Source organism: Amblyraja radiata, chromosome 25 (genome assembly GCF_010909765.2).
Source record: "Amblyraja radiata isolate CabotCenter1 chromosome 25, sAmbRad1.1.pri, whole genome shotgun sequence".
Taxonomy (NCBI): domain Eukaryota; kingdom Metazoa; phylum Chordata; class Chondrichthyes; order Rajiformes; family Rajidae; genus Amblyraja; species Amblyraja radiata.
In genome coordinates, this window is record NC_045980.1 from 22,595,173 (window position 1) to 22,620,785 (window position 25,613).

Below are 25,613 nucleotides of genomic sequence, written 5' to 3' on the forward strand. Positions count from 1 at the left end.
AATGAAATGGCATTTATGTCGGATTAAAGAAAATCGCAAGGCTTTTTATATATATTAAAAACAAGATGTTAACCAGGGAGAAGTTAGGTCCACTCAAAGATAAAGGAGGGAATTTATGCTTGGATTCAGAGGATGTAGGCAAGGTACGAAACAAGTACAGCATTTGCATTCAGCAAGGAGAAGGACATGGACGACAATTAGATCAGTGTGGGGGGAATCCTAATGTGCCAGAGTAGTTTGAGATCATGAAGGAGGTGCTGTTTGGGCACTTGAAGAGTATTAAGGAAAAAACCTGAGCAAGTGTAAGATGTTGCACTTTGGGAGGGCAAATATATGAGAAAAGAGTACAATTAATGACATGACCCTGAAGAACATTGATGTACAGGGGGATTGGGGGATGGACCAAGTCCATAGTTCCCTGAATGTGGCAACACAAGTAGAAAAAGTGATAAGGAAGGCAAGTGGATGCTTGCCTTCATCAGTTGGGGTATTGAGTGCGAGTCAGGAAGTCAGACCACTTAATCTTTGACGGCTGCATTTGGAGTATCCTGTGCAGTTCTGTTTGCCCCATTACAGGAAGGGTGTTGAGGCTCAGGAAAGGGTACAGAAGAGGCTTGCCAGAGGCTTAGGAGAAACCTGATAAAAGTATATAAACCTGTGAGAGGCATAGACAGGGTAGACAGCCAAATGTTTTTCCAGGAATCATCCTTAAAGATGGTGGCGACGAAGAGAGGAGAATATCAGAGGCAGTGAGGGGGCTGCAAGTTTGCCGCCCGCGCCCTTGGATGAACTGTCATGGTTCCAGTGTCAGCTACATGTAACCCGGCGGTGCACAGTACGGAGCAGCGGCTGCGGGAGTCGAGAGGACGGCGAGTTCTCGGGACAAAATGTCAGTACAGGAAGCTGCTAAAAGCTCTATGGCAGCTGGAGGGTTGCGTGGATCAGGGGCAGCTGAAGGTCCCACAGAGATTGGACCACAGGTTGTGGTCACTGTCATTGCTCACAAATGGAGACTGAGATTGAGCAGCCACACTAATGGAGCCACTTTTCATCTGCTATCAACAGCTCGGGACATGGTTTGCAGATTAAAAACAGATGTTCCAAGAGTTCTGAGAAACAGAAAGTGATGTGATGCTCAACCAGGTGGAAAATCAGTGCTCCTTATTTGGCTTCTCAGAATACTTCTCAGTTCCTTCTCTATTCAGAAATACATTTGCTCTTTGAAACTTGTTATTTTATCCTTTTTCTCTGACATCTACTACCTGAGAGATGTATATATTGTATATGTTGCTTGACTATTTCAACAACATTTATTTTATTCATAATGCACGCACAAGAAAGATATTTTTGCTATTTTTCCAAATCTTGCCACTAATAATATGTTGAATCTAGTGAATAATATGTATTTCCTTTATTTCAGGCTTTAAGAGCTTTTCTCTGACTACTGTTGAGCTACAAATGCTCACAAATTCATGTGTAAAGCTGCAAACTGTCCATAACATTCCATTAACAATCAATAAAGAAGGTAAGCAGCAAGGATTCTGTTTGTGGTGCAATGTCTGCTTTTGAATGTCTGTCTGCTTTTGAATGTCTGTCTGCTTTTGAATGTCATATTTTCTCCCAACAAAATTTTCTCCATCAGTTCCACAATAATGTTCCACCAGTCTTCACTCTCATTACTAAAACCTGTTAAAATAAGTTTGTAAATCATGCTTTTCTGACATCCTAATTGGGTTGATGGTGCTAGCTTCATTTGCAGCATGTGATGGCAAGTATTACATTTATACTTCCCAACACTAGTCTCTACCTAGTCATAATATCCACTCTATATTTACCCTTTTCACTCTCTCGGGTGATTCATACTTTATAATTACAAATTTGTATTTACAAAATTGATGAATATTGCACGGTGATCTTTGTTCCTACTTAAATAAGTGGCAATTGATTTTCAATGGAACAAATACTAAGACCAAACTCATATAATTCTTTCATATATTAAGTACGGTAGACATCTGGAATTTTACTTCTGGAGCTTGTGTTAGTTTTGATTCCTGGAATTTGGCACGCACATTGGCTGCTCAATCTGTCTCTCTCATTCCAACAACAGAATCAAATACATGGCTCTGTGCTCCTTTCGAACTAATGGAGCCAGGGGCCGCAGCTGACTATAGATTCCATTTTTCTCAAACCTGCCCCAAGTATTTGAATGTATAGAAGTATCCTGTGACTATTAACACCTAGATTAACGAGCTTAGTTGCAAATCAAATAATAAACCTACACATTAATTCCCTTTGCACTGAGCCATCCACAATTGTAGTTCAGTTATTTGCTTAGATTGTTCCAAATATCAACCGGAAGAGGGCAGCACCACAATTTGCAGGTATCCTCTCTTAAGTCATACACATCCTGACATAGAAGAGAGATCTAGGTGTACAAGTATGTAGCTCGCGAAAGTGGTAATACAGGCAGACAGTCAAGAGTTAAATCAAGATCCTTTAAATGTCATATGTAACGACAATTCTTACCATCAGCCGCATAATAGGCCTCTAAACAGAATACACATTGATATTATATAAGAAACAAGAATTCAATGAATTTATAACCCCGTTACGAGTGCAAAAAAAACCCAACCCATGGGCCTTTCATGCAACCAAAGACAGTCCATGGAAGTTCATGGTTGTGGTTAGTATGGTGAAGTGTTCAACAGCCTAATGATTGTTGGAAAGAAACTATTTGTGAGCCTAGTGGCCATGGTTTTCAAACACCTATACCTGGTTCACGATGGTAGGAGTGAAATAAGTGTGGATCTTTGACGATATTGGCGTTTTTTTTGAGGTGGTGCCTCCTATGGATCACTTCAATAGGCCAATATCCATGGTGTACTTTAGATATTTGGATTACTGAGATTGCTTCAAAGAAATCTGGGATCAGTGCAAACTGTGGGGGTTGCACCTGAACTGCACTAGGTTTAACATCCTTGAAAGGAAGGTTTAGCTAGTGCTGTTTGGATGGGTTTAACATAATTTGACTGGGGAATTGATGTGCAGTTTGGAGGAATGTGCAATCTAAAAGAGAAAAAAAATTCAAGTCGGCCAAGTAAGCAGAGCAAACGTGGGTGTGATAAAGCTCATGGGAGGAACACAAGGCTATGTTGAAAAAGTCTGGTGAATAAGGCAGATAAACAGAGTGTTGATGAACACGTGCAAATGTGATCCTGTTACTATCCCAGACACATGGTTGAAAGAAGGGTAGGAGGGGGCCATTCAACATTCCAGAATATGGAACTTTCAGATTAATAGGAGAGTAGAAAAGGTCCAATGTTGATATCATGCTTCCCTAAGTAGACTGTGAACTGCTACTTACAGGTAGGTATACACTGACAAGTGGGAGTCATTCAAAAGTTAAATAATGAGAATTCAGGGTGCTGGTTCAAGGAACCCTGGGTTTTAAAGACTGGATACAGAAAAGAAAGAGGCATATGGCAGATATGGAGAATCGGAAACACAGAGGCCCTGCAGGTGCATGGAATGTGTAGAAATGAGCAAGGGAGGAAGGGGTGTGAAATTCCAGACCAGGTTATCATTAATAAGGAGGAGATATTAGATGTCTTAGCTGAAAGGTGGATACATTTCCAGGGGCTGATGAAATTTGTCCCCATGTGAGGCAAAGAGGAGATCACAGAGGCATTGAGAAATTCAAATTGCCTGTGGCCGCAGAAGAGGTGCAAGATAACTGAAGGACAAATTAATTACAGGCCTGCGAGGCTCAAGTAAGTGGATAGATGCTCTGCGGTTCATGATCACTCTGCATTTGGAAAGCAGCGATTAAGCAAAAGTGACCAGAATGGCTTTGTTTGGAGGAGATTGTGTCTGACCAATTTGACAGAATGTTTCAGACGTAACAAAATATATTGATGAGAGTAGTGTGGTTGATGTGGTTACCTGGACTTTGAGGTCTTTAACAAGGTTCCACATGGCTCCAGAAGGTTAGAGCCCTTGGGATCCATGGCAAATTGTCTAATGGCCTGTCCTGCTGAATTACTCCAGCATTTTGTATCTATTTAATTTGTCCTAAATTAGCTTGGTAATAGCAGGCAGAGGGTGATAATGGGGTGTTGTTTTTGTACCAGTGGTGTACCACTGGGTCCCTTATTGTTTGTATTAAATAATTGGATATGAATGTAGGAAGTATGACTAGTAAGGTTGAAGGTCGGGTCGGGGGGAGTTCCCCCCACCACGGGTACCATGTAATCCCATGCTACCTGCTCCATGGTCGGATAGTCGGCGACTAAACCGTCTCCCCCACCTGGTTTGCCAGGTGAGGAGGGGCTGTGGACCCCCAGCAGGACCAAAAACAAGACCTGTCAAAGGGTGGGGGAGCTTCTAACGAGCCAACGGCCATCCACACTTTAATAGAAGTTGCGATCACTGTCGTATTTAGCATTGTAAGGAATGATGATAAAGCACACACACCTAAATCCTATACTTCCAGCGGCGGAAGTCCGCAGGAACTGGAGGGCAGAGATGTGTGGTGCGTCCATCACCATTCCCGTTGGAAACCAGCACCACTGCGTCGCTAATGATGACTAGTAAATTTGCACATGAATGAAATTTAATAGTGTTGTTGACAGTGGGGAAAATAATCGTAAACTAAACTTTGGGACGTCGGGATTTGATTGGAAGTTGACCAGTTAAGAAGGAACTTTGGCAGTATAAGTAAACTTCATAAGTTTGACTGAAACAATGTATTTTCTCCGTATGGCCTGAAACACGTATATATCCACAGTGAAATGATTGAACTATACTTCATTAGGACCATAATAAATAGGAACAAGCATAGACCACTCAATCCTTTGATCCTTCACCCCTACCGAGGATACTTGGTAGCATAGACAGCTGACAAATTATCCAGTATCATAGCGCTAAATTATTTAACTAGATGATTTTGTGTATTTAAATAATAATGAAAGTAGAGAATTGTTTATCTGTTTGTGTACCTGTGGTGTATCTGTTTTTCGTGTCTCTCCAATTCACTTCATTGTTAATCTGTTGCTCACAGATGATGAATCTCCTGGCCTCTATGGGTTTCTGAATGTAATTGTTCACTCAGCCACTGGATTCAAACAAATTTCAAGTGAGTTATTCATGCTTATGCTTTACGTAAATCTTTTAAAAAATATTTTAAATAATGGGCTTCCTCTGCTTGTTTACGAGACACACAGTCCTGTCAATAACAAATTCCAGTAAATAGGAAATAATGAATGTTGTACATTTTAATGTACATGCATGCTAGTGAGAAATTAAAACTTTAGTTTTTTAAACGTTTACATGTGCTCCTGATGATCTTTAGATTTCCTCCCACATTGCAAAAATACATCTCGGTAGGTTAATTAGTTTTGTTTAGTTTAGAGATACAGCGTGGATACAGGCCCTACAGCCCACCAGGTCCGCGCCGATCAGCAATCACCCGTTCACTTGTTCTATCCAGCACACCAGGGACTATTTTACAAAAGCCAATTAACTTAAAAAACGCATACATATTTGGGATGTGGGTGGAAATTAGTATGTGGAGAAAACTCACAATCACAGGGAGAATGTACAAACACCAGGGTAATATACTGGAGGGTAACTCAGTGGTCAGTTTTCATTCCATAATTATTCCAGTCGTCATCCCGCAATTGATGGGTGCACCTTTTGAAAGTCATGTGGATGAAAGAAATATATGCCCGAGTCATTGACCTTTAAGAGCAGTTCAGTGAACATAAACATCTGTGCCAACAATGCATTGTAATCTGTAATTATTAGATAAGAGTGGGAGAAGAATTGGGTTAATGAATACTGAATGAATAGATATACCACATGTATATCTATTGTGTAGCTGATTTTGTAAGGGGTCAGTGAAAATTTACATACTCTCCATTTCACCTCTCCCTGGTGTGTATATTACAAACACGAAAGAGGTTTGTTTATGAGATTGCATTTTACAGTGGGTCTAACGAGAACAAGTTTGCTTGACTGACTTCTCTTTTGTATTTTTACAGTATGTTTTGTATTTTCATATTTCTTATGCTTGTTTTTTGCTTAAATGCTTACAATTATTTCTGGATCTGTTTTTGCTTGTTTCTGAACAGATTTATACTGTACTTTAGAAGTAGATTCATTTGGTTACTTTGTTAACAAAGCAAAGACAAGAGTCTACAGAGACACACTAGAACCAAACTGGAATGAGGTGAGTCTTCACTGAAAGCTCTGTTCATCAAGCTTGACATGGAACTGACAATTCCATCGAGATTGTAGTGGATGCATGCGGTTTTCTTACACTTCACAGAGGGAGGGCAAATTTCATTCACATAAGAAGGACCTGGCAAAGGTAGATTGGGAGCATCTTACTTACATGTAAGTCTACATCTGCAGAGTGGGAAGCATTCAAAGGAGTTCAAGGCCATCATGTTTCTGTAAAGGGCAAAAGCCAGGAATAACAAATGTAGCGATCCCTGATATTGACAATTCAATAAAGAGAAATAAAGAAGCATATGATAGGTATAGGGAACTAATGGAAGGAGGGGGTTATCATAAATAGAAAAAGGGAGGCGCTTCAAAATAAATTAGGACGGCAAAGAGAGGTCATAGAACAGTACGTAGAGCAGGAAGATGTATGGGATACTGAACATCATTAGTTGGGGCTTTGAATGCACAAGTAAGGAGGTTATACTCCAATTTACACTGATAATTTGGTCAGCATGGATAAGATGGGCAAAGTGCCTATTTCCGTGCTGTATAGCTCTGTGACTCAATGACTCGGTGTAATCAGACATATCAAAATGGAAAAATAGTATAAAAATTCATTTCCTACACTCCAAACATAGTTTTCCTTCTACTTTTATAATTTTGTTTACAGGAATTTGAGATAGAATTAGAAGGCTCTCAGACTCTAAGAATTCTGAGTTATGAAAAATGCTACAACAAAACCAAGTTCCCCAAAGAAGATGCAGAAATTACAGATAATATCATGGGGAAAGGACAGATTCAGGTAGGTCCATGTTTTTTCAACCGCAGAACTCTGTTTCTTTGAATGCTTGGTAGGTTAACTGGAAATCTTCACATTCCTGATCGTCATGTATCTATTTTTAATGGGCATTTTCTGTAGCTCACAGAGCTTGTAGCAATTAATGACAGACTTGAATGCCATTACTGTGATTATACTATAGTTGTTTAATTCTAATTAGTTGATTTTCAACTAATTCAGATTTTCATTTACAGTATTCTTCCCCAAGATGAACTGCAATTTTATTTAAAATTAGCTTAAAAACTTTTTATGATTATGATTTAAACTTTTGGCTGTCATTTTAAAAATAATTTTCACTTCCAAACTTAAATTTTCAGCATCTAATTTGCATGCTGTTTAGTTTAAAGATACAGTATGGAAACAGGCCCTTCAGCTGATCAAATACACGCCAGCCATCAATCACCCATTCACATTAGTTTTATGTTATCCCACTTTCTCATCATCTCACTACACCCTAGAGGCAATTTTACAGAAGCCTATTACCCTACAAACCTGCACGTCTTTGGGATGTGGGAGGAAACCCAAGCACCCGGAAAAAACCTGTGCAGTCATAGGGAGAACTTGCAAACCCGACCAGCTCTATCAGCTGCGCCACTGTGCCACCCTCTGTTTGTTGTTATTTTCACTCAGTTATAATCATTCAACTTGCAATGCGAAGATCTGCATTGTCCAGGATTCAGCATGCTGCCCAAACTTTCCAGTTACGGGGCCTGACCACACGCCAGTTACACACGTACACACACACGTACACACAGTTAAGTAGAATGGTAAATAAAATTATTGTCTTGTTTTCAGCTAGAACCACAAGCATTGCAAGATAAGGACTGGCAGAGAACTGTCATAGGAATGAACGGAGTAAGTTGCAATGTTAAGCTGCGACACAGAGATAATGTATAACATTTTGTATGTTTTTCTGTGAAATATAATCTAACACAATGAAGCAAGATGTTATTGATGCAACTTTGAAGACAAGGTTTCATTTGGTATTGGTTTGCACATTTCTATCAGATTAGACAGATTTAATTATTTTTATTCAAGTTTAGGGGAGTCTAAAGTAGATTTTGCTGAAATGTGTTAAAACAAACAAGCAAACACGAATTAAATTGAGAAATGATAAAATTGGCCAAGTGTTTCTAGTTCCAGCAGCTTGCCTGGCAGTGTGATCCGGGCACATCCCACTCTGTTTAAAAAAAACTTGCCTCACCAATCTCCTTTAAACTTTCCCCCTCTCACCTTAAACCTATACCCTCTAGTAGTTGACATTTCCTCCTTGGAGAAAAAAGACTGACTACCTACCTTATGTATCCCTCTCGTATTGCGTATTTCTATCGCCCCTCAGCCTCCCGACGTTCCAGAGAAAACAATCAAACTTTGTCCAACCGCATCTGCAGGGAATACTCCCCAATTCAGACAACATCCTGGTGAACCCCTTCTGCATCTTCACCAAGGTCATAAGTGATAGGAGTAGAGTTAGGCCTTTCGGCCCATCAAGTCTACTCCGCCATTCTATCATGGCTGATCTATCTCTCCCAACCCCATTCTCATAACCTCTGCCTTAAAAATATCCACTGACTTGGCCTCCACAGCCTTCTCTGGCAAAGAATTCCACAGATACACCACCCTATGACTAAATACATTTCTCCTCATCTCCTTCCTAAAAGAACATCCTTTAATTCTGAGGATATGACTTCGAGTCCTAGACCCTCCCACTAGTGGAAACATCCTTTCCACATCCACTCTATCCAAGCCTTTCACTATTCTGTATGTTTCAATGAAGTCTAACTCCAGCGAGTACAGGCCCAGTGCCCAAGGTATCCACATCCTTTCTGTAAGGCAGCAAACAGAAAGGCCGAACCAAAGAGCCACAACATGACTATCCAACTTTTATATTCAGAGCCCCAACTAATGAAGGCAAGTATGAAGGCAACCTTTGTTAACACCATATATCATCGGCAATTTGCCTTTGACCAGCCACATTGAAGCTATGGCCAAGAAAGCACACCAATGCCGCTACTTCCTTTGAAGGTTTAGGAACTTCAACATGCCCCAACAACCCTCACCAACTTCCACACATGCACCGTAGAAAACATTTTATCGGGATGCATCACAGCCTGATTTGGGAACAGCTCCAAACAAAATTGCAGGAAATGACAGCGCGTTGTGGACATAACGCAAACCAACCCCACTTCCGTTGACTCCATCTACACTTCACACTACCACAGCAAGGTCATCAGCATTATCAAGGCCCTGTCTCACTCCCTGTTCTCCCTGCTCTCACCAGGCAAGAAGTACAGAAGTTTGAAAATGCATATCTCCAGATTCAGAGACAATTTCTTCCCGGCTGTAATCGGGCAACTGAACAGTCTTATCAGCTGGAGTGCAATGCTGACCTCCCTTCTACCTCATTGGAGACCTTTGAACTATCTTTAATTGAACTTTATCTCTCACTAAATGTTTTATCCTATATCTGAGCTCTGTGGAAGGCTTGATTGTACTCGTGTATAAAGGAATAAAGTCCTAGCCTGCCCAATTTCCCCCTATAGCTCAGGCTCTCAAGTCCTGATAACATCCTTGTGAATCTTCTCTGCACTCTTTCCAGCTTAACAACATCCTTCCTATAGCAGGATGACCAAAACTGAACAATACTCCAAATGCGGCCTCACCAATGTCTTGTTACATCAATGCAGACCCTGTTAATCCAATATTTCTTAAAGAACATAGAATATGGAATTTAATTGAACAATTCATCAGCCCTGACTAAATATGCAGCGTATGTTTAAATTTAATTTGCCCAATGTTCATTCCTTTTGTTTTCTTTCTTAGATTGAGGTGAAGCTATCAATGAAATTCACTAGTCGTGAGTTCAGCTTGAAACGTTTTCCGTCCCGTAAGCAGACGGGGGTCTTTGGTGTGAGCATTGCAGTAGTTACCAAGTAAGTGAGCTGTTTATTGTCTCTTGGTAGTACAGTATGCTAAATGACAAAACTGCACATCCCGGATAGATCATTGAATAAATATCTCCTGTCATAAAGATCACTGTTGAATGTTCGTTTTCTGCACTATGATTTAAGCAAAAGCGTCACTACATTCCTTATGTCTTCGACGAGAGAAGAGCAATTTAATTTGCAGTTCCCACTCCTGAAAAGCATTTAATATCAAATGGTTAAGAATTCCAAATCCGACCTTTCTGTCCTGGGCCTCGTCCATGGCCAGAGTAAGGCCCACCGTAAATTGGAGGAGCAGAACCTCATATTTTGCTTGGGTAGTTTACACCCCAGCAGTATGAACATTGACTTCTCCAATTTCAGGTAGTCCCTGCTTTTTCCTTCTTTCCCATTCCCAGCTCTCCCACAGCCCACTGTCTCTGCCTCTTCCTTTCTTCTTCCCGCCCCCCCCCCAACCCCACATCAGTCTGAAGAAGGGTCTCGACCCGAAACGTCGCCTATTTCCTTTGCTCCATAGATGCTGCCTCACCCGCTGAGTTTCTCCAGCATTTTTGTCTACCGTTAATATCAAATGATGATGTGTTTTAATTTGGCCATTAGATGATAGTGAACATAAATGGCTGTGATGGCCATTCTTTAGGCCTAATTACAAAGACTGACTAGCTGGGGTGAATCTCGCTAAAAAGAGAAGAGGAACAAAGTTCAATTCAACAGTAATGTAAAACAAAACATCTCAAGCCTTCATAGAATTGCTGGAGAAATTGATAATAAGAGGCAGAATAATGGTGGTGGCCTTTTTCTTTCAAGTAGAATATTTTAATGGAATTGTCTTAACAATTTCCTAACAGAAAATGTGAGTAGCATGGCAAGAATAATTATGGTTTATGTATGTAAAAAGACAAAAGTGCTGAAGTAACCCAGCAGGTCAGGCAGCATCTCTGGAGAACATGAATAAGTACACATTTGAGGTTGGGGCAAAAGATGTAAGATAAGAATAGAAGAGATGTGAACCCTGAGGAAGGAATATTCCAGGATTCCCAGTTGGGGCCCAACCACGATTTCAGGTACTGACACTCAATCTACCGCTTCACACAATGGTCCTTCTTCCGTGCCCTGTGTTCTTTACTCTCCGCCATGCGCCATCACCAGCAGGCCCCCATTCTGTATCTCCTGCAGCTTTAGACCTCACTCATTCAGACCTGCAATGGATCTCAACTATACTCCTTCCTTTGGATTCACAATTCCTACCTCTTCTATTGTTATCTCACACTTTTCATCTTTTGGCTTTTGTCCACCTATCTGCCTATCAAAAATGGGGCAGCACCGTGGCACAGCAGTAGGGTCTTATAGCGCCAGGGACCCAGGTTCGATCCTGACTATGGATGCTGCCTGTATGGATTTTGTATGTTCTCCATGTGACCCTGTGTTGATTGGAACAGATTATTTGAAAGAAAATGGATGTTAGGAAAGTAGGATGCCTTTAAAAGTGGATGCTAGCAAGAGTCCAGGAAATGCATGTTCCTGTTAGAGTTACGGGCAAAGCAGGTGAGCGTAAGGAAGCTTGGATGATGAGGGAGATTCAAGAATCAAGTGTTTTTGTCATGTCCCAGATAGAACAAATACATTTTTACTTGTAGCAGCACAACAGAATATGTAAACATAGTACTCTGTGAAAAACATATTAAATGACAAAAAAAAAAATTCTGAGTGCACACACACACACACACACACACAAATAAACACACAAATAAACAAACAATAATAGTGCAAAAGATCAAATCCAATGCCCAAGTAGAACATGTGAATAGAAAGGGTTAAAAGTGGCTCTCATGTAATCATTTAGCTGTAAATCACAAAACTTACAGATGTTGCTGTCCAGTTTTAGACAGTGTTTTTCCTCACCAGGCGAGAAAGGTCAAAGGTACCTTACATTGTACGACAATGTGTGGAAGAGATTGAAAGGCGTGGATTGGAGGAAATTGGAATCTATCGAGTATCAGGAGTTGCCACAGACATTCAAACCCTCAAAGCTTCCTTTGATACTAGTAAGTATTCAGATGTTGTTACAGGCAACTCATTTTTCAACTATTAAAATTCTCTGTAAATATGAAAGTGGGGCATGGGGCAGCTGTGAGTGTGTAATTGCTGCTCATGCGGCATTACCGGGAACAGTGTACAGGTTGAACACTGATTTTCTGGCAAATGATGGTCCGCCCCTCCCTGTAATCCGGACAAAATTATGAGTGTTCAGTTGAAGTTGCGGCTACAGGTGGTATTGCGAGTGGCGTGCGTTCTTTCGGGAGGTGTCCCTCCGTCACGAAAGAGTTATTTGTTTACATCTAAACATTGAAATCCCTCTTTGGCCTTGCCTAGGTCTAAGTAGGTTCACCAGGTTAATTCCCGGGATGGCGGGACTGACAAATGATGAAAGAATGGGTCAACTGGGCTTGTATTCACTGGAATTTAGAAGGATGAGAGGAGATCTTATAGAAACATATAAAATTCTTAAAGGATTGGACAGGCTAGATGCAGGAAAAATGTTCCCGATGTTGGGGGAGTCCAAACCAGGGGTCACAGTTTAAGAATAAGGGGGAAGGCCATTTTGGACTGAGATGAGGAAAACTTTTTCACCCAGAGAGTTGTGAATCTGTGGAATTCTCTGCCACAAAGGCAGTGGAGGCCAATTCACTGGATGTTTTCAAGAGAGAGTTAGATTTAGCTCTATGAGGGCTAAGGGAATCAAGGGATATGGGGGGAAAGGCAGAAACGGGGTACTGATTTTAGATGATCAGCCATGATCATATTGAATGGTGGTGTTGGCTCGAAGGGCTGAATGGCCTACTCCTGCATCTGTTTTTCTATGTTTCTATCTGTGCTAGCTCATTGTTTAAGATTTTCATGGTTTAACTCCGCAAGGCCCCCACACACCGCCCCACAACCCCTCCTCCCACCATTCTGCTCAATTTTCCTTTTCCACTGGAAATCTGAACATCCTGTCAAGCCTTCTCTAATTTACTGGGCACCTTTAAAAGGCTGCTTCTCAAAATCCCTTTTCAACTATGCTCTCCATATTCTCTCCTGTTTTGCAAAGGTAATACCGTAAACCCTTGTTTTAACTTATAACCAATTTTGGATATGGTGGACGGACTTGAAGACCCATCCCCAGCTCCCACCACCTCCCCAACCGTTTGGAGCCCCGGCTTCCAACCCACTCCTGACTCGCAAGGTGCACCAGCGAGCCCTTCTTCGCCCACCGCATGGTCGGGTAACACGACTGTTGTTGCGGCTCACGTTGTAGCCCCCTGGGGACAGAGCTTTCTTCGGACCACCGATAGAATGGCTTGGTCACCGTGGGCTCTCTCCCCTCCCACCTGCTGCTGTTTCTTGCTGTCGATGGTGGCTTTGTCCCCTCCCAACATCGACTGCCACTGCCTGCTTCTCCCGTCGCTCTATCCAGTTGTCCCCTTTCCCACCGCCTCCTCCTTCACTCCCAGAATCGCCAACATAACTTTGGAAGTGATAACAGGAGCGAGGGGATAGAGCCCCACGGGGAACGAGCACATCGTCGTTGGCAAAGGCCTGAAGAAAGCGCATCCTGTCAGAGATTACAACACGAGCCGGAAAACAACAGCTGTGTGAACGAGTGAAGGTGCAGACCGATGGCATTGGCATCTAGTTTTAAAGTGAAACGACACAAAGTGCTAGAGTAACTCAGCTGGCTAAATCAGTCTAAGGAAGGGTCCCGATATCACCTATCCGTATCGTCCAGAGATACTGACCAGCTGAATTACTCCAGCACTTTGATTCATTTTGTCGATTAACCGTCATCGGCAATAACATACAACACTCCCTCTGCTATGGTCTGTTTGCAGTAAAACCCTCGTTATAAAAGACCATAGTGGACTGAGTGGTGTCCGTTATTGCCAATTGTCCGATATAACCGAGTAAGACACTATCATCGTATGTATTTGAAACAAAGGAGTACAGATGATGGCTATAACACAAGAGTGCTGGAGTAGCGGGTCAGAATCTCTGCAGAACATGGATAAGTGACATCAGAACCCTTCCTCGGACTAATTCAGTCGGCTGGCTTACTCCGGCACTTTGTCGTTTCATTTTAAAACTAGACGCCTCTATCATTGACCTGCTCCAGCGAGCCCTTCTTCACCGGTTCACACGGCTGTTGTTGCAGCTCACGTTGTCGCCCTCCACAGGATGCGCTTCCTTCAGGCCGCTGCCGACAACAAGATGCGTCACTCACCATGGGGACAGCGCTTTCTCACAGTGAGGCTCCCTCCCCTCTCACCTACCGTTTCTTCCAAGGTGGAGCATGCTGGTGACTCCAGGAGGGAAAGAGGAAGCTGTAGTCAGGGGAGGTGGGAGGGTGGGTGGGCGAAGAGGCTGACTGGACTGAGCGACGGGAGCAGGCGGCGGCGATCAAGCCTGGAAAGGACAAAGCCACCGCCAACAGCAAGAAACAGCGGCAGGTGAGAGGGGAGGGAGCCTCATGGTGATAAAGCGCTGTCCACAGGGGCTACAATGTGAGCCACAACAACAGCAGTGTCTCCGGACCGTGCGGTGGGTGAACCTTGTGAGCCTGGAGTGGGGTTGGAAGCTGGGTCCCAAAACGGCCAGGGAGACAGGAATGGGTCGGCAGGTAATTTCATTCACATTCAGTTTACATTTTATATTTCATTTAAGTTTCTGGCACCCCAATGTGCTTTAGAGACATGGGAGGGGTGTCATTAGCGGGCCGGGGGCGTATTGTCGGTTCATTGTCACATGATCTCTGTTGGTCTGGTACATTTTCTGTGGTTACTTCATACATTCATGTTCAGATTATTTAGTTGTCTTAAATGTATTTAAATGTGTAATGTATTACAGACAATAAAGACGTCTCTGTGATGATGAGTGAAATGGATGTGAATGCCATCGCAGGAACATTAAAACTTTATTTCCGAGAGCTGCCAGCTCCTCTTTTCACAGATGAGTTGTACCCTAACTTTGCTGAAGGAATTGGTAAGTCACAAGGAATATTTTTTTCTTGTCTTAGAAAAACTGATTTCTAACAATGTTACCTATTTTGGTTGGTGAAGAAAAAAGGGAAGCACTGAAAAGGGAAGACCCTTCAGGAGTAAAGGCGGCTGCCTAAAAAAAGTTGGGCAATTGGTGTTATTTTAGCCTCGGAAATCTCTATTAAATTGTGAAACATGAACTCCCCCACATGAACAAACCCACACTGACTCCTCCTTGCCTTTCCAAGTGACCATAAATGGTATCCTTCAGAGTCTTCTGCAGCAATTTCCTTCCCGCTGAAGACTAATTTTCTGCTGCCTCACCCAAGACTAACAAAGATGTAAGAATCTCCGCCAGAGCCCCAGCAATGTCCTCCCTTGCTTCTCGTTGCATCCTGGGATAGAATCTATCTGATCCTGGGGGTTGATCCATCCTAATGTACTCATGTGCAACATTTTAGGCACTTCCCCCTTCCTGATACTGGCATGCAAAGTTCCTAACCTTGGCCCATTTTCCTGCACTTGGCTTGTCGGCTTCAATGCCGTGGCATTTCAAACGTCGTCTAAATATTCTGTAAATATGGTGCGAGTATCTGCTTTCATTAACTCCTCAGGGAGTGTGTTCCAGTTTCTAACCCTTTCTGGATGAGAAAACTCTTTCTCATATTCCTTCTGCATCTCCTGCCCCTTGCCACCAAACCTTTGACCAGTGTGTGGACGCCCCTACTATATGGAAAAGTTTCTCATTTTATCGTGATTTATGTATTGCCTGAGTTGCATGTATCTGCATCAGGTTTCTCCATTCTCCCTTCTCTGCACCTTCCATTCATGGGATATATTCTAGCTATATTCGTCCTTCCAAAATGCATCATCTCACATTTATTGGGATTAAACTCCATCTGCCATTGGTTTGCCCATATTATCAGCCGATCAATGTCATTCTGTCACCAAAGACCACCTCCTCATTATGGGATGAATGCAGATGAGTAGCCACTCATGGGTGTGGACATGGTGGGCCTGTTTCTATGCTGTATGCTCCATCTATGACCCCATGACTCACAGGAGACTTATTTCTCTCAGCAAAGCGATTGCCCTCTTTTTCTTTCCAACCATAACACACATTTCCTTATTTGAAGAATCTTTTAGGATTCTCTTTTAAATCCCCTCCTTCATCTGAGGATTCTATACTCTGGAATGTTGAGCTTCCAGTCCAGCACATCTTGTGACCACAACTCTGTGAAAGCAATAATACCATGTTTTGTTGTTCATATCACCTGAACAGCTACGACCTGCTCACTGTAGAATGTTGGAGTGGTGATCTGAAGTGATGAAGCTTATATTTCTATTCATTTTCAGCGTTGTCTGATCCGGTTGCTAAAGAAAGCTGTATGCTCAACCTCCTACTTTCTCTGCCAGAACCCAATTTCACCACTTTCTCATTCCTGTTGGATCATTTGAAGAGGTGAGTCAGAGCAAATTATCGTCACCAATGCTTCCTCTACCACACAACCAGCTGTGTGAATCTAAAATGTATAAATTCCTGGTGCCTGAACGGTTCAATGGCAGTAGTGAGAGAGTATAGGCAGTGTAAGCTGCAATGAGGATGCTATAAGGCAGCAGGGTGACCCGGATAGGTTGGGTGAGTGGGGAGATGCATGGCAGATGCAGTATAATGTGGATAAATGTGAGGTTATCCACTTTGGTGGCAAGAACAGGAAGGCAGATTATTATCTGAATGGTGTCAGATAAGGAAAAGGGGAGGTGCAACGAGACCTGGGTGTGCTTGTACATCAGTCACTGAAAGTAAGCATGCAGGTACAGCAGGCAGTGAAGAAAGCTAATGGCATGTTGGCCTTCATTTAGAGAGGATTGGAGTTTAGGAGTAAGGAGGTCCTACTGCAGTTGTACAGGGCCCTGGTGAGACCGCACTTGGAGTATTGTGTGCAATTTTGGTCTCCTAATTTGAGGAAGGTCATTATTGCTATTGAGGGAGTGTAGCGTAGGTTCACCAGATTAATTCCCAGGATGGCGGGACTGACGTATGATGAAAGAATGGGTCGACTGGGCTTATATTCACTGGAATTTAGAAGGATGACCGGAGATCTTATAGAAACATATAAAATTCTTGAAGAATTAGACAGGCTAGATGCAGGAAAAATGTTCCCAATGTTGGGGGAGTCCAGAACCAGGGATCACAGTTTAAGAATAATGTGTGGAAAATTTCACCCAGAGAGTTGTGAATCTGTGGAATTATCTGCCACAGAAGGCAGTGGAGGCCAATTCACTGGATGTTTTTAAGAGAGAGTTAGATTTAGCTCTTAGGCCTAAAGGAATCAAGAGAAGAAGGGTCTCAACCCGAAACATCACCTATTCCTTCGCTCCATAGATGCTGCCTCACCCGCTGAGTTTCTCCAGCATTTTTGTCTCCCTAAGAGATATGATGATGTCATATCCAATATTTCAGATCAAAACTATGTCTCAAATAATTGTGTGGAATGTTAAATAAAAATAGAAAGTGGCAACTCCATAAATGTACCTTTAGTTCAGTTTAGTTTGATTTGTCATATATAGATTAACACAGGGTCAACGGTACAATGAAATGTGTTAGACAAGACAACGGGCCACCTCAGGCCCTGGTGGAGACGAGTACATGAGTTCAAATAGTGCACTGAAGCATCTGCAAATATCTTCAGCCTTAAGTGCTAAAGGAGTGAGTTACCTCAGATTTTTTCACCATTATGGAACCCATCCACTATGAAACAATGGGCAAACCACTGCTCTAGTGCGTCAGGCAACATCAGACAAATAGGTGGTCAACATATCAGGTCGAATCCTGCGCAAGACCCGAGTATATAAAGTTATGAGAAACATAGATAAGGTACAAGTGCAGAATAGGGGGCATAGCTTTATGGTGAGTGGGGCAAAGTTTAAAGGAGATGTGGGTCAAGCTTTTTTACACAGAGAGCGATGGGTGCCTGGAACATGCTATTGGGGATGGTGATGGAGGCAGATACAATAGTGCCATTTAAGAGGCTTTTTGATATGCACATAGATGTGTAGGAAATGGAGGTGTATTGATCATATTGAGGCAGATTAGATTAATTTATCTTGGTATCATGTTCAGTGCATACATTGTGGCCCTTCGGGCCTGTCTTGTACTATTCTATCTTCCTCCCTTGGAAATAATATTTCTCCTACCTTTGTTGACTTAGTTAGCTCAAAATTATGGAATTAATTTTATTTCCAGGATGGAAGAATCACTTTTTACTCTTGGCTTTCCATGTGCTTTGTGGTTCTCAATACCATCCAGTGCTCCATCTCCACTTTGAACAGGAATGAGTCAGAAATTCCAGGAATTTGTAGGGATGTTGCATTTCCTCAAGGAGGATTTGAGGACATGATTGAATGTTTTCCTCTGTCCACCAGATTATTTCTCCCTGTGACAGAATCTTAATTATTTTTTTCTCTTAAAGTTATACATTGACCTAGCCAAGCTTGTTTCTATTTGTAGTAGCCATGGAACTGGAAATAACATATTTAAATAAGATCTTAAAAGTGATTCCCCAAAGTGAAAAGGAACGCTATAATTGTTGTTGTCAGTCAGTTTGGATGCTCACTCGTTTTTCTGCCACAGGGTGGCAGAGAAGGAACAGATCAACAAGATGTCTTTGCATAACTTGGCCACTGTTTTCGGACCCACTCTGTTGAGGCCCTCGGATAAAGACAGCAAAATACCCACCAATCCAACCCAGGCAATCACAATGGCAGACAGCTGGTCATTGGAGGTGATGTCACAGGTAATATCATCAAAATTCAGAATTTTATCTTGTCTGTTTTCATCCATAACTATCGTAAAGCTAATTAAATTACAATTTAAAAACAGCTAAAGCTAATTAAGCTAAGTAAAGCTAATAAAACAGTCGTCATTGGTCCCAAAAGGCTCACCCACGAACACATCAGACACTTGCTCTTCCCAATTTCCTAAGCGTAGATCAAGCTATGCCCCCTCCCGTGTTAGGTCCTCGACATATTGTTAAAGAAAATTTTTCTGAACATATTTGTTAAATTCCACCCCATCTAAACGTTTTGCACTATGACAGTCCCAGCCTATATTGAGAAAGTTAAAATCCCCTACCTTATTAGTCCTGAAAGCCAACAACTTTTTCTGATGGGGCTGAATTATGCCATAATATCCATTAATTATACCAGCAGTAATACCTATCATATTAACAACTTGAAATATTAGACAAATTGTGTAATCAAAATCTCAGTGCTTGCTGACGTAATGTCAGAATTTCATCTTATGATAAAGATCTGATAAACTCGTCTCTGCGATTAATTTAAGAATTTCTATTTTCTTGCAGGTGCAAGTACTGCTCTACTTTCTGCAGCTAGAAACCATTCCTACTCCAGACAGCAAACGACAGAGCATCCTCTTTTCAACTGAAGTGTAAGAGGTATTGGCCAAGTGCAATTGCAGCAGAAAGCCATTAACACAACAAAATAGTGCTCACCTCCATCACACATTCAATGTGATATCCAATCATTGTTCCTTGTGCTGATTGATCTACCGTCTTTGCTCTGTGTTTTACGGCAAACCTGAATATGGAAAGCATGAGTACAGTTTATTTATGAACCTATTACAAGCTGAGGTATTCATTTTCATTAGGCAGTTAAAGGCACTCCTTATGCTATAAGGATCTATAATGAGGTATACAAGAATGAAGGAGATGGAAAATCTAAAGGTTTTTTGTTAATTATATGCCCCTTTATGAATAGGGACACAATCACCGTTTCCTGTTCAGTTTGCGACCTGAAATTAACAAATGTGGATGGGACGCAACCATATTTAAGTTGTGGGCAGACCATTTCTACGGAGAAGCTCCTCGGACAAATATGCTGCCCGAGTTGTATCAGTGCATTAACTAACTCAAGCATTCAGTTGTAAAAGTTTGATCATTTGTTTTATGAATGCTCTTGAAAGCCAGAAGTGTAATTCATGTATTTTATGTTCTCTAATCTATTGAGGGCAGCATACAGGTTTAAATAACGGCAGAGCATACAGCACAGTGCCAACAGTTGTGCTTCCCTTTGTGCAGTTGGTTGTTGTTGGAAAGCAACTTTCTTCTACCAACAGCACCAATTTCTTGCCATATTAAAACATTCCAGTCCTGTATCAGTGGTGACAGTGGAACTGTCAGATTGTCATAAAAACTCATCTGGTTCATTAGTGAACTTCAAGGAAGGGGATTTGGCCTTCATATGACTCCAATCTCACACCAGCTGGGCTGATCTCTGCAATGGCCTAGCAGGCCATTCAGTTTTAATATACTGTTATTGTTTAGGTTCAAGAAGATGGCTCACTACCACCAAGGGTAATTAGAAATAGGCAGTAAATACTAGTTTTGCGCTCATAATAAAAGAAAAAGAGTTAACATGCAGGCATGTTAAATACATTTAGATACTTAAATTCCTGCTATTCATTTCTGTTATGTTTTTTCTTGAAGCTGGCTTTATCAGAGTTTCTGATGAGTGAAACTTGTTCGCAGATAGGACTGTGGAGTTGATATTTTCCTACCAAGTAATCAATCTGTAAAGATGAAAATCTGAAAAACAATACTCCTAACCATTCCAGTCACTGATGTTAAATCTGAAGTACCTGATTCAGGAGATATTTCAGAAAATTGAAATATGTTATCTTCATAGATGCACAATAAACATTTGCCACATGCCCTCTGATAGCCACACATTTCTGATTGAGATGCATGGCCTTTCAAATACCAATCTCCTTTTCCACTTTACAAACTGACATTGTTTCAAGTTAAAGGGTCCGCATTATTTCAACCACCAGATGGCAATTGACTGAGAAGATGCAAGACATTTGCTGTGAAGAAACAAAGAGATTACCATTTTACAGTAGCTGTTTATGAAAATTGTTGTCAATTCTTGCTGGTGTTCAATTCCACAGTCCACCAACCATCTGAGATCAGCTCCCTGGTGCAACTTCTCATGGACGACTAATTTATTTGCACAGATTTTAATTCTCACGGGAGTTTAATTCTCCCCCCCCCCCCCCCCAAAAAAAAAACACACACACAAACAGAACTGATTTGGTGGGGTCAATTCTACAGACACATTCCTTCACTGGGGTTTTTCCATGTAATTTTGTTTCTCTTTCCACAGATGTTACTGAACCCTGTTGAGTATTTCCAGGGTTTCTTTATGTCAGTAAAAGTTTGTTCTAGTTGGTTCAGTTCCCTTTGAATATTTTCCAATGTATGTAACCAGATGTGGTTAATTTCACTATTTTTAATCTGGTTTCACAGTCAGATCAGTCATGAGGTAATGAATGCTGGTTACTAAGATTCATTCCATCATGAACAACATAATGTTAACTTGTTTGGATCCATGTTGAATATATTATTTTTTGGGACCAATTGTATAAGAATCGTCATTCCTGCAGGAGACTGTCTGCAAGTCTTAACAATTTGATTTTATTTGAATCTGCTTTAAATATGGAATGTACGTCACTAGAAAACACTGCCCTTATTTCAGGAGCAAAATGCACCAATATCCATTTCAACCATACGTTACATGAATGTATGAAACATGTCCTCCTCAGCAGTAAAATTGCAAAATATCTGTTCTTGCAACAGTTACTGCTTTCCTGGCAGCTCTGTATGTCCTGGACTGCAATTTCCAGGCCAAAAATCTGTGTACCTTGGCCTTGAACATAATCAATAACTCTGCCTCTCTCCAGAGTAGAGAATTCCAAAGATTCATGAACAACTGCATAACTCCTTATTCTGAAACAATGCCTCCTAATTCTTGATCCCTCATTAAGGTATACATCCTCTCAGAATCTTATCACCACTTAGAGTCTTCTAAATTCCAATGCCACAATCCGTTCAACCTCTCTTCATAAGACGACAGCTGCATCCCAGGCATGAACTTAACATAGTTTCATTGACCTGTCACAACTGGAAATATATTCTTCGTAAACATAAAAAAGAAAATCTGTATGTTGTACTCCAGACGTCGGGCATGTTACCCTTCCCCTCATTTCCCCCCTGCTGTACTCCGAGTAGGCAGAGGTCAGTGAGATGGGGGAGGGAGAGATGGGCAATGTCACAGGGTGGTTGGAAAGTTGTTTTGATTTAATCATCAAAAATCACAACAGCAGTGGGACCCGTTCATCTCACATCTGCTCAAGTATCGGAAAAAGAATTGTGCATAATAAGGAGACAATGTTTGAGAAAGAAATTCAGAAGACAGTAGAATAAATGGACATCAGTGGATCTCAGAAGAGTCAAGACCTGAAACAGAAAAGCTGATGTGTCAAATATAAATCAGTTTTCGTCACCTCTCTGTTGTGAAATATTTTGTTAGTGCCACCGATGTCCAAAGTCAGATGCAAATATATACTACAATTCACTCAGCAGCTTCAACATGCCTTTCTTAAAATGTATGTTCTCGCCTTCAAATGTGTGTCTATAGCCGTGACCTGCCCTTATATATTTTGCTCCAAAATATCCATGTCATGCCACTTTTGATCATTAATTTTTTTAATGGAAAGGTGAAAATCCATGCTCAGCTATTGTATAATTGAAGTGCCTCATGACATGAGTGCAGAAATTAAAGCTACAAATATTTAAGACAAACAACAGCACTCTTCATATTGTCAGTATTGTTGAAAGAGCATTTAGAACGTAATGCTGGGATTAGTAAAACAGGAACATTTATTTTGAAACCTGTTTGCATTCAACAGCTAAAACCTTGCAACATTTATACGCCAACATAAATGTATTTCGGGTGAGTTCTAAATATTCAGTAAGTTCTAAATATTGATATTTTTTGGTGTTAAACATTTACTGGCGATTATCCAGTGTTGTTACTTTTCAACCTGACAGCGGTGATCTAAAATCAACAATGGGAATTTTATCAGGCATTGTATGAAAGACTTGCCAATAATTTAAAAGTTGTAGAATGGGAAATCAAAGGTTGATTAAAACATTGTATTATATTGTTAAAAGACATGGTTATCCCCTTCATCAAATGACTGTAAACCCGTGTTACCCACTCTTGATGTATTGTAATTTTTCAGACACCTGCTCAGTTCAGGAATGTGGGTTAGAGTTATTTATTAAAATAATCAAGATTAAATTATATAATTAGTACTTACGTCTTGTGTAGAAACCAATGGTTCCCAGCATTTTTGATTGTCAGTTGAATTGACAAATTTTGTGAGTGTATTCTGTTAGAGTTGGTTCATCCTACAGTAGCACTGCTTACTATGACTATCTACTCTTTGTTTCATGTACATTTCTTCTAATTTTGAAGGATTATTCTGTATGAATTGCGTTGTCCCACCGGTGGTGGGAGTGGGAGAAGATGGAAAGGAGACAGGCAATTTTGATTTCTCTTTCAACTGTTGATTTCAGTTTCTGTCACTTTCCAAAGGTGGTTAGCCATGAGGGGGATGTGTATTTGAAGAAATCCCAAGGCATTTGTAACCCCTGTTTGTACACAGCAATGAGAAATTAAAAACAATCTATCTATATTTTTGACGTTTTGTGGTAATTCTCATTTAATCCCAATTTAATCAGCTGCTGGTGAGTGAAGAAGAATTGTTGTAATGTTACAAAAACTGTTCCTGCACTCAGGTCAACTAAGTACTTGCACAGCAAAGATTATCAACATGGGTTTGTGAAGAAATATATATGCTTGGATTGTAATATATGCTTATATTAGGCTTTTTTAATCTGAATCCCCAAAGAATATTTTGTAATACCTCATAAAATGGCATCCCCACACTCGCCTAATTTAAAAAAATCAATCTGGTCAGTGGCCCAAAGTAGAGAGTAACATTTTAATCTCCTTCAAGTACTACAACTGCCCAGGTGATAGAGCTCGACAGAATGGAAACAGGCCCTTCAGCCCAATTCATCAATGCCAACCAGGTTGTTTAACCAAGCTAGTCCTGCCTGCATGTGCAATACCAATATTTCACCAAAGGTTTCTATTCATGTATTTGTCCCACTGTCGAATTGAATACATCTTATTAGCCAAATATGTATACATACAAGGAATTTGCCTTGGTGCTTTGCTCGCAGGTAACAACATGATATACAGTAGACAATTAAAAATAAAACATAATTTAAACATGTGAAGAATTCAATAAAATACCAGAGCACAAGGAGGCTTTAGACTTTTCGCTGTTGAGTAGTGCTACTGCTCGTGGGAAAAAAAGCTGTTTTTATGTCCGGCTGTGGTGGCTTTGACAGTCCGGAGTCGCCTTCCAGGGGGAAGTGCTTCAAAGAGTTTGTGGCCAGGGTGAGAGGGGTCAGAGATGATCTTACCCGCTCGCTTCCTGGCCCTTGCAGTGTACAGTTCATCGATGGGGGGAAGGTTGCAGCCAACAACCTTCATGGCTGATCGAATGATGCGCTGCAGCCTCCGGATGTCCTGGATGTATAAAACTGGACCATCATTGCCTGTGGCAGATTGTGTTTTCTCAACTGCCGCAAGAAGTATATTCTCTGTTGGGTCTTTTTGACTGTGGAGTCGATGGTGGCGTCTGTGGAGTCTGTGGAGGTGCAGTCGTTGGTGTAGAGCGTAAAGGAGAGAGGAGAGTATGCAGCCTTGCGGTGCTCCTATGGTCAGGGTCTGCAGGTCTGAGATGAGCTTTCCCAGCCTCACATGCCACTTCCTGTCTGTCAGGAAGTTGATGATCCACTGACACAGGGGTTCAGGCACAGTCAACTGGGAGAGTTTGGAGTGCAGTAGCTCTGGCACAATGGTGTTGAATGAAGAACTAAAATCTAGAAACAAAATCCTTGCATAGGTCCCCTGGCAGTCTAGGTGCTGGAGGATGAAGTGCAGGCCTAGGTTGACTGCACTGATCTATTTGCCCGGTATGCAAACTGCAGGGGGTCCAGCTGGAACTATTAAATGGTGTTACTGTACCTTTCTCTACCACTTCCTTTGGTAGCTTGGTCCATACATATATCACACTCTGTGTGACAAACTTGCACCTCAGGTGCTTTTTAAATCTCGCCTTAAACCTATGCCACATGGGAAGCATATGCCAGGTGCAGAAGACTGGGATCAATCAAATCTCTAACAGGAAATGGAGGGGTATACAAGAGGGAAATCAGGAAGGCAAAAACAGGATAAGAGGTAAGATGGTGCCTGGCTGTGGCGCCCTGTTGCAAGCAGCAAACAGAACAGAATCAAATATAGCTGTTCTGAGCTTATCTGGATAAAAGAGACCGCACAAATTGATGCTGCAACTGATAAGCTGCTTGTCCATTTAAATGGCAACCAAGCTGCCGACTAAGGGAATACCCGATCGCAGTGGAATCCCCAACCCCGCAGAGGATCGCAGGAAGCATGAGTGCAGTACCTGGAAACACCAGGGAGGCCTCTATTGTGTCTGGAAACGTGGCTGACGGGCAGGATTACGTAAGGTTGAAGCACAAGAGAAAACCAACCCCTCCCCATCGGGAATAAAGGGCAAGGCTGCTTTATCAAAGGGAGAGGAGGGAAAGCTGTGTGCTCCGTTTCAGAGACATGGCTCACCCCCAG

At 41.6% G+C, this 25,613-nt stretch overlaps 1 protein-coding gene across 1 annotated transcript in view; it reads left to right on the forward strand.

Annotated features, from left to right (window-relative positions):
* The window catches only part of bcr (BCR activator of RhoGEF and GTPase), an 84,776-nt gene extending 61,190 nt beyond the window's left edge, over nt 1–23,586 (forward strand). The window contains exons 13-23 of the mRNA XM_033043410.1: nt 1,421–1,525; nt 5,060–5,134; nt 6,132–6,229; nt 6,899–7,030; nt 7,862–7,921; nt 9,890–9,999; nt 11,917–12,056; nt 14,896–15,030; nt 16,383–16,488; nt 18,661–18,823; nt 19,391–23,586. Coding sequence (XP_032899301.1) covers nt 1,421–1,525; nt 5,060–5,134; nt 6,132–6,229; nt 6,899–7,030; nt 7,862–7,921; nt 9,890–9,999; nt 11,917–12,056; nt 14,896–15,030; nt 16,383–16,488; nt 18,661–18,823; nt 19,391–19,480 — 1,214 coding nt within the window. The 3' untranslated portion in view covers nt 19,481–23,586. The remainder of the gene's footprint in view (nt 1–1,420; nt 1,526–5,059; nt 5,135–6,131; nt 6,230–6,898; nt 7,031–7,861; nt 7,922–9,889; nt 10,000–11,916; nt 12,057–14,895; nt 15,031–16,382; nt 16,489–18,660; nt 18,824–19,390) is intronic.
* Nucleotides 23,587–25,613: the final 2,027 nt, after the last annotated feature.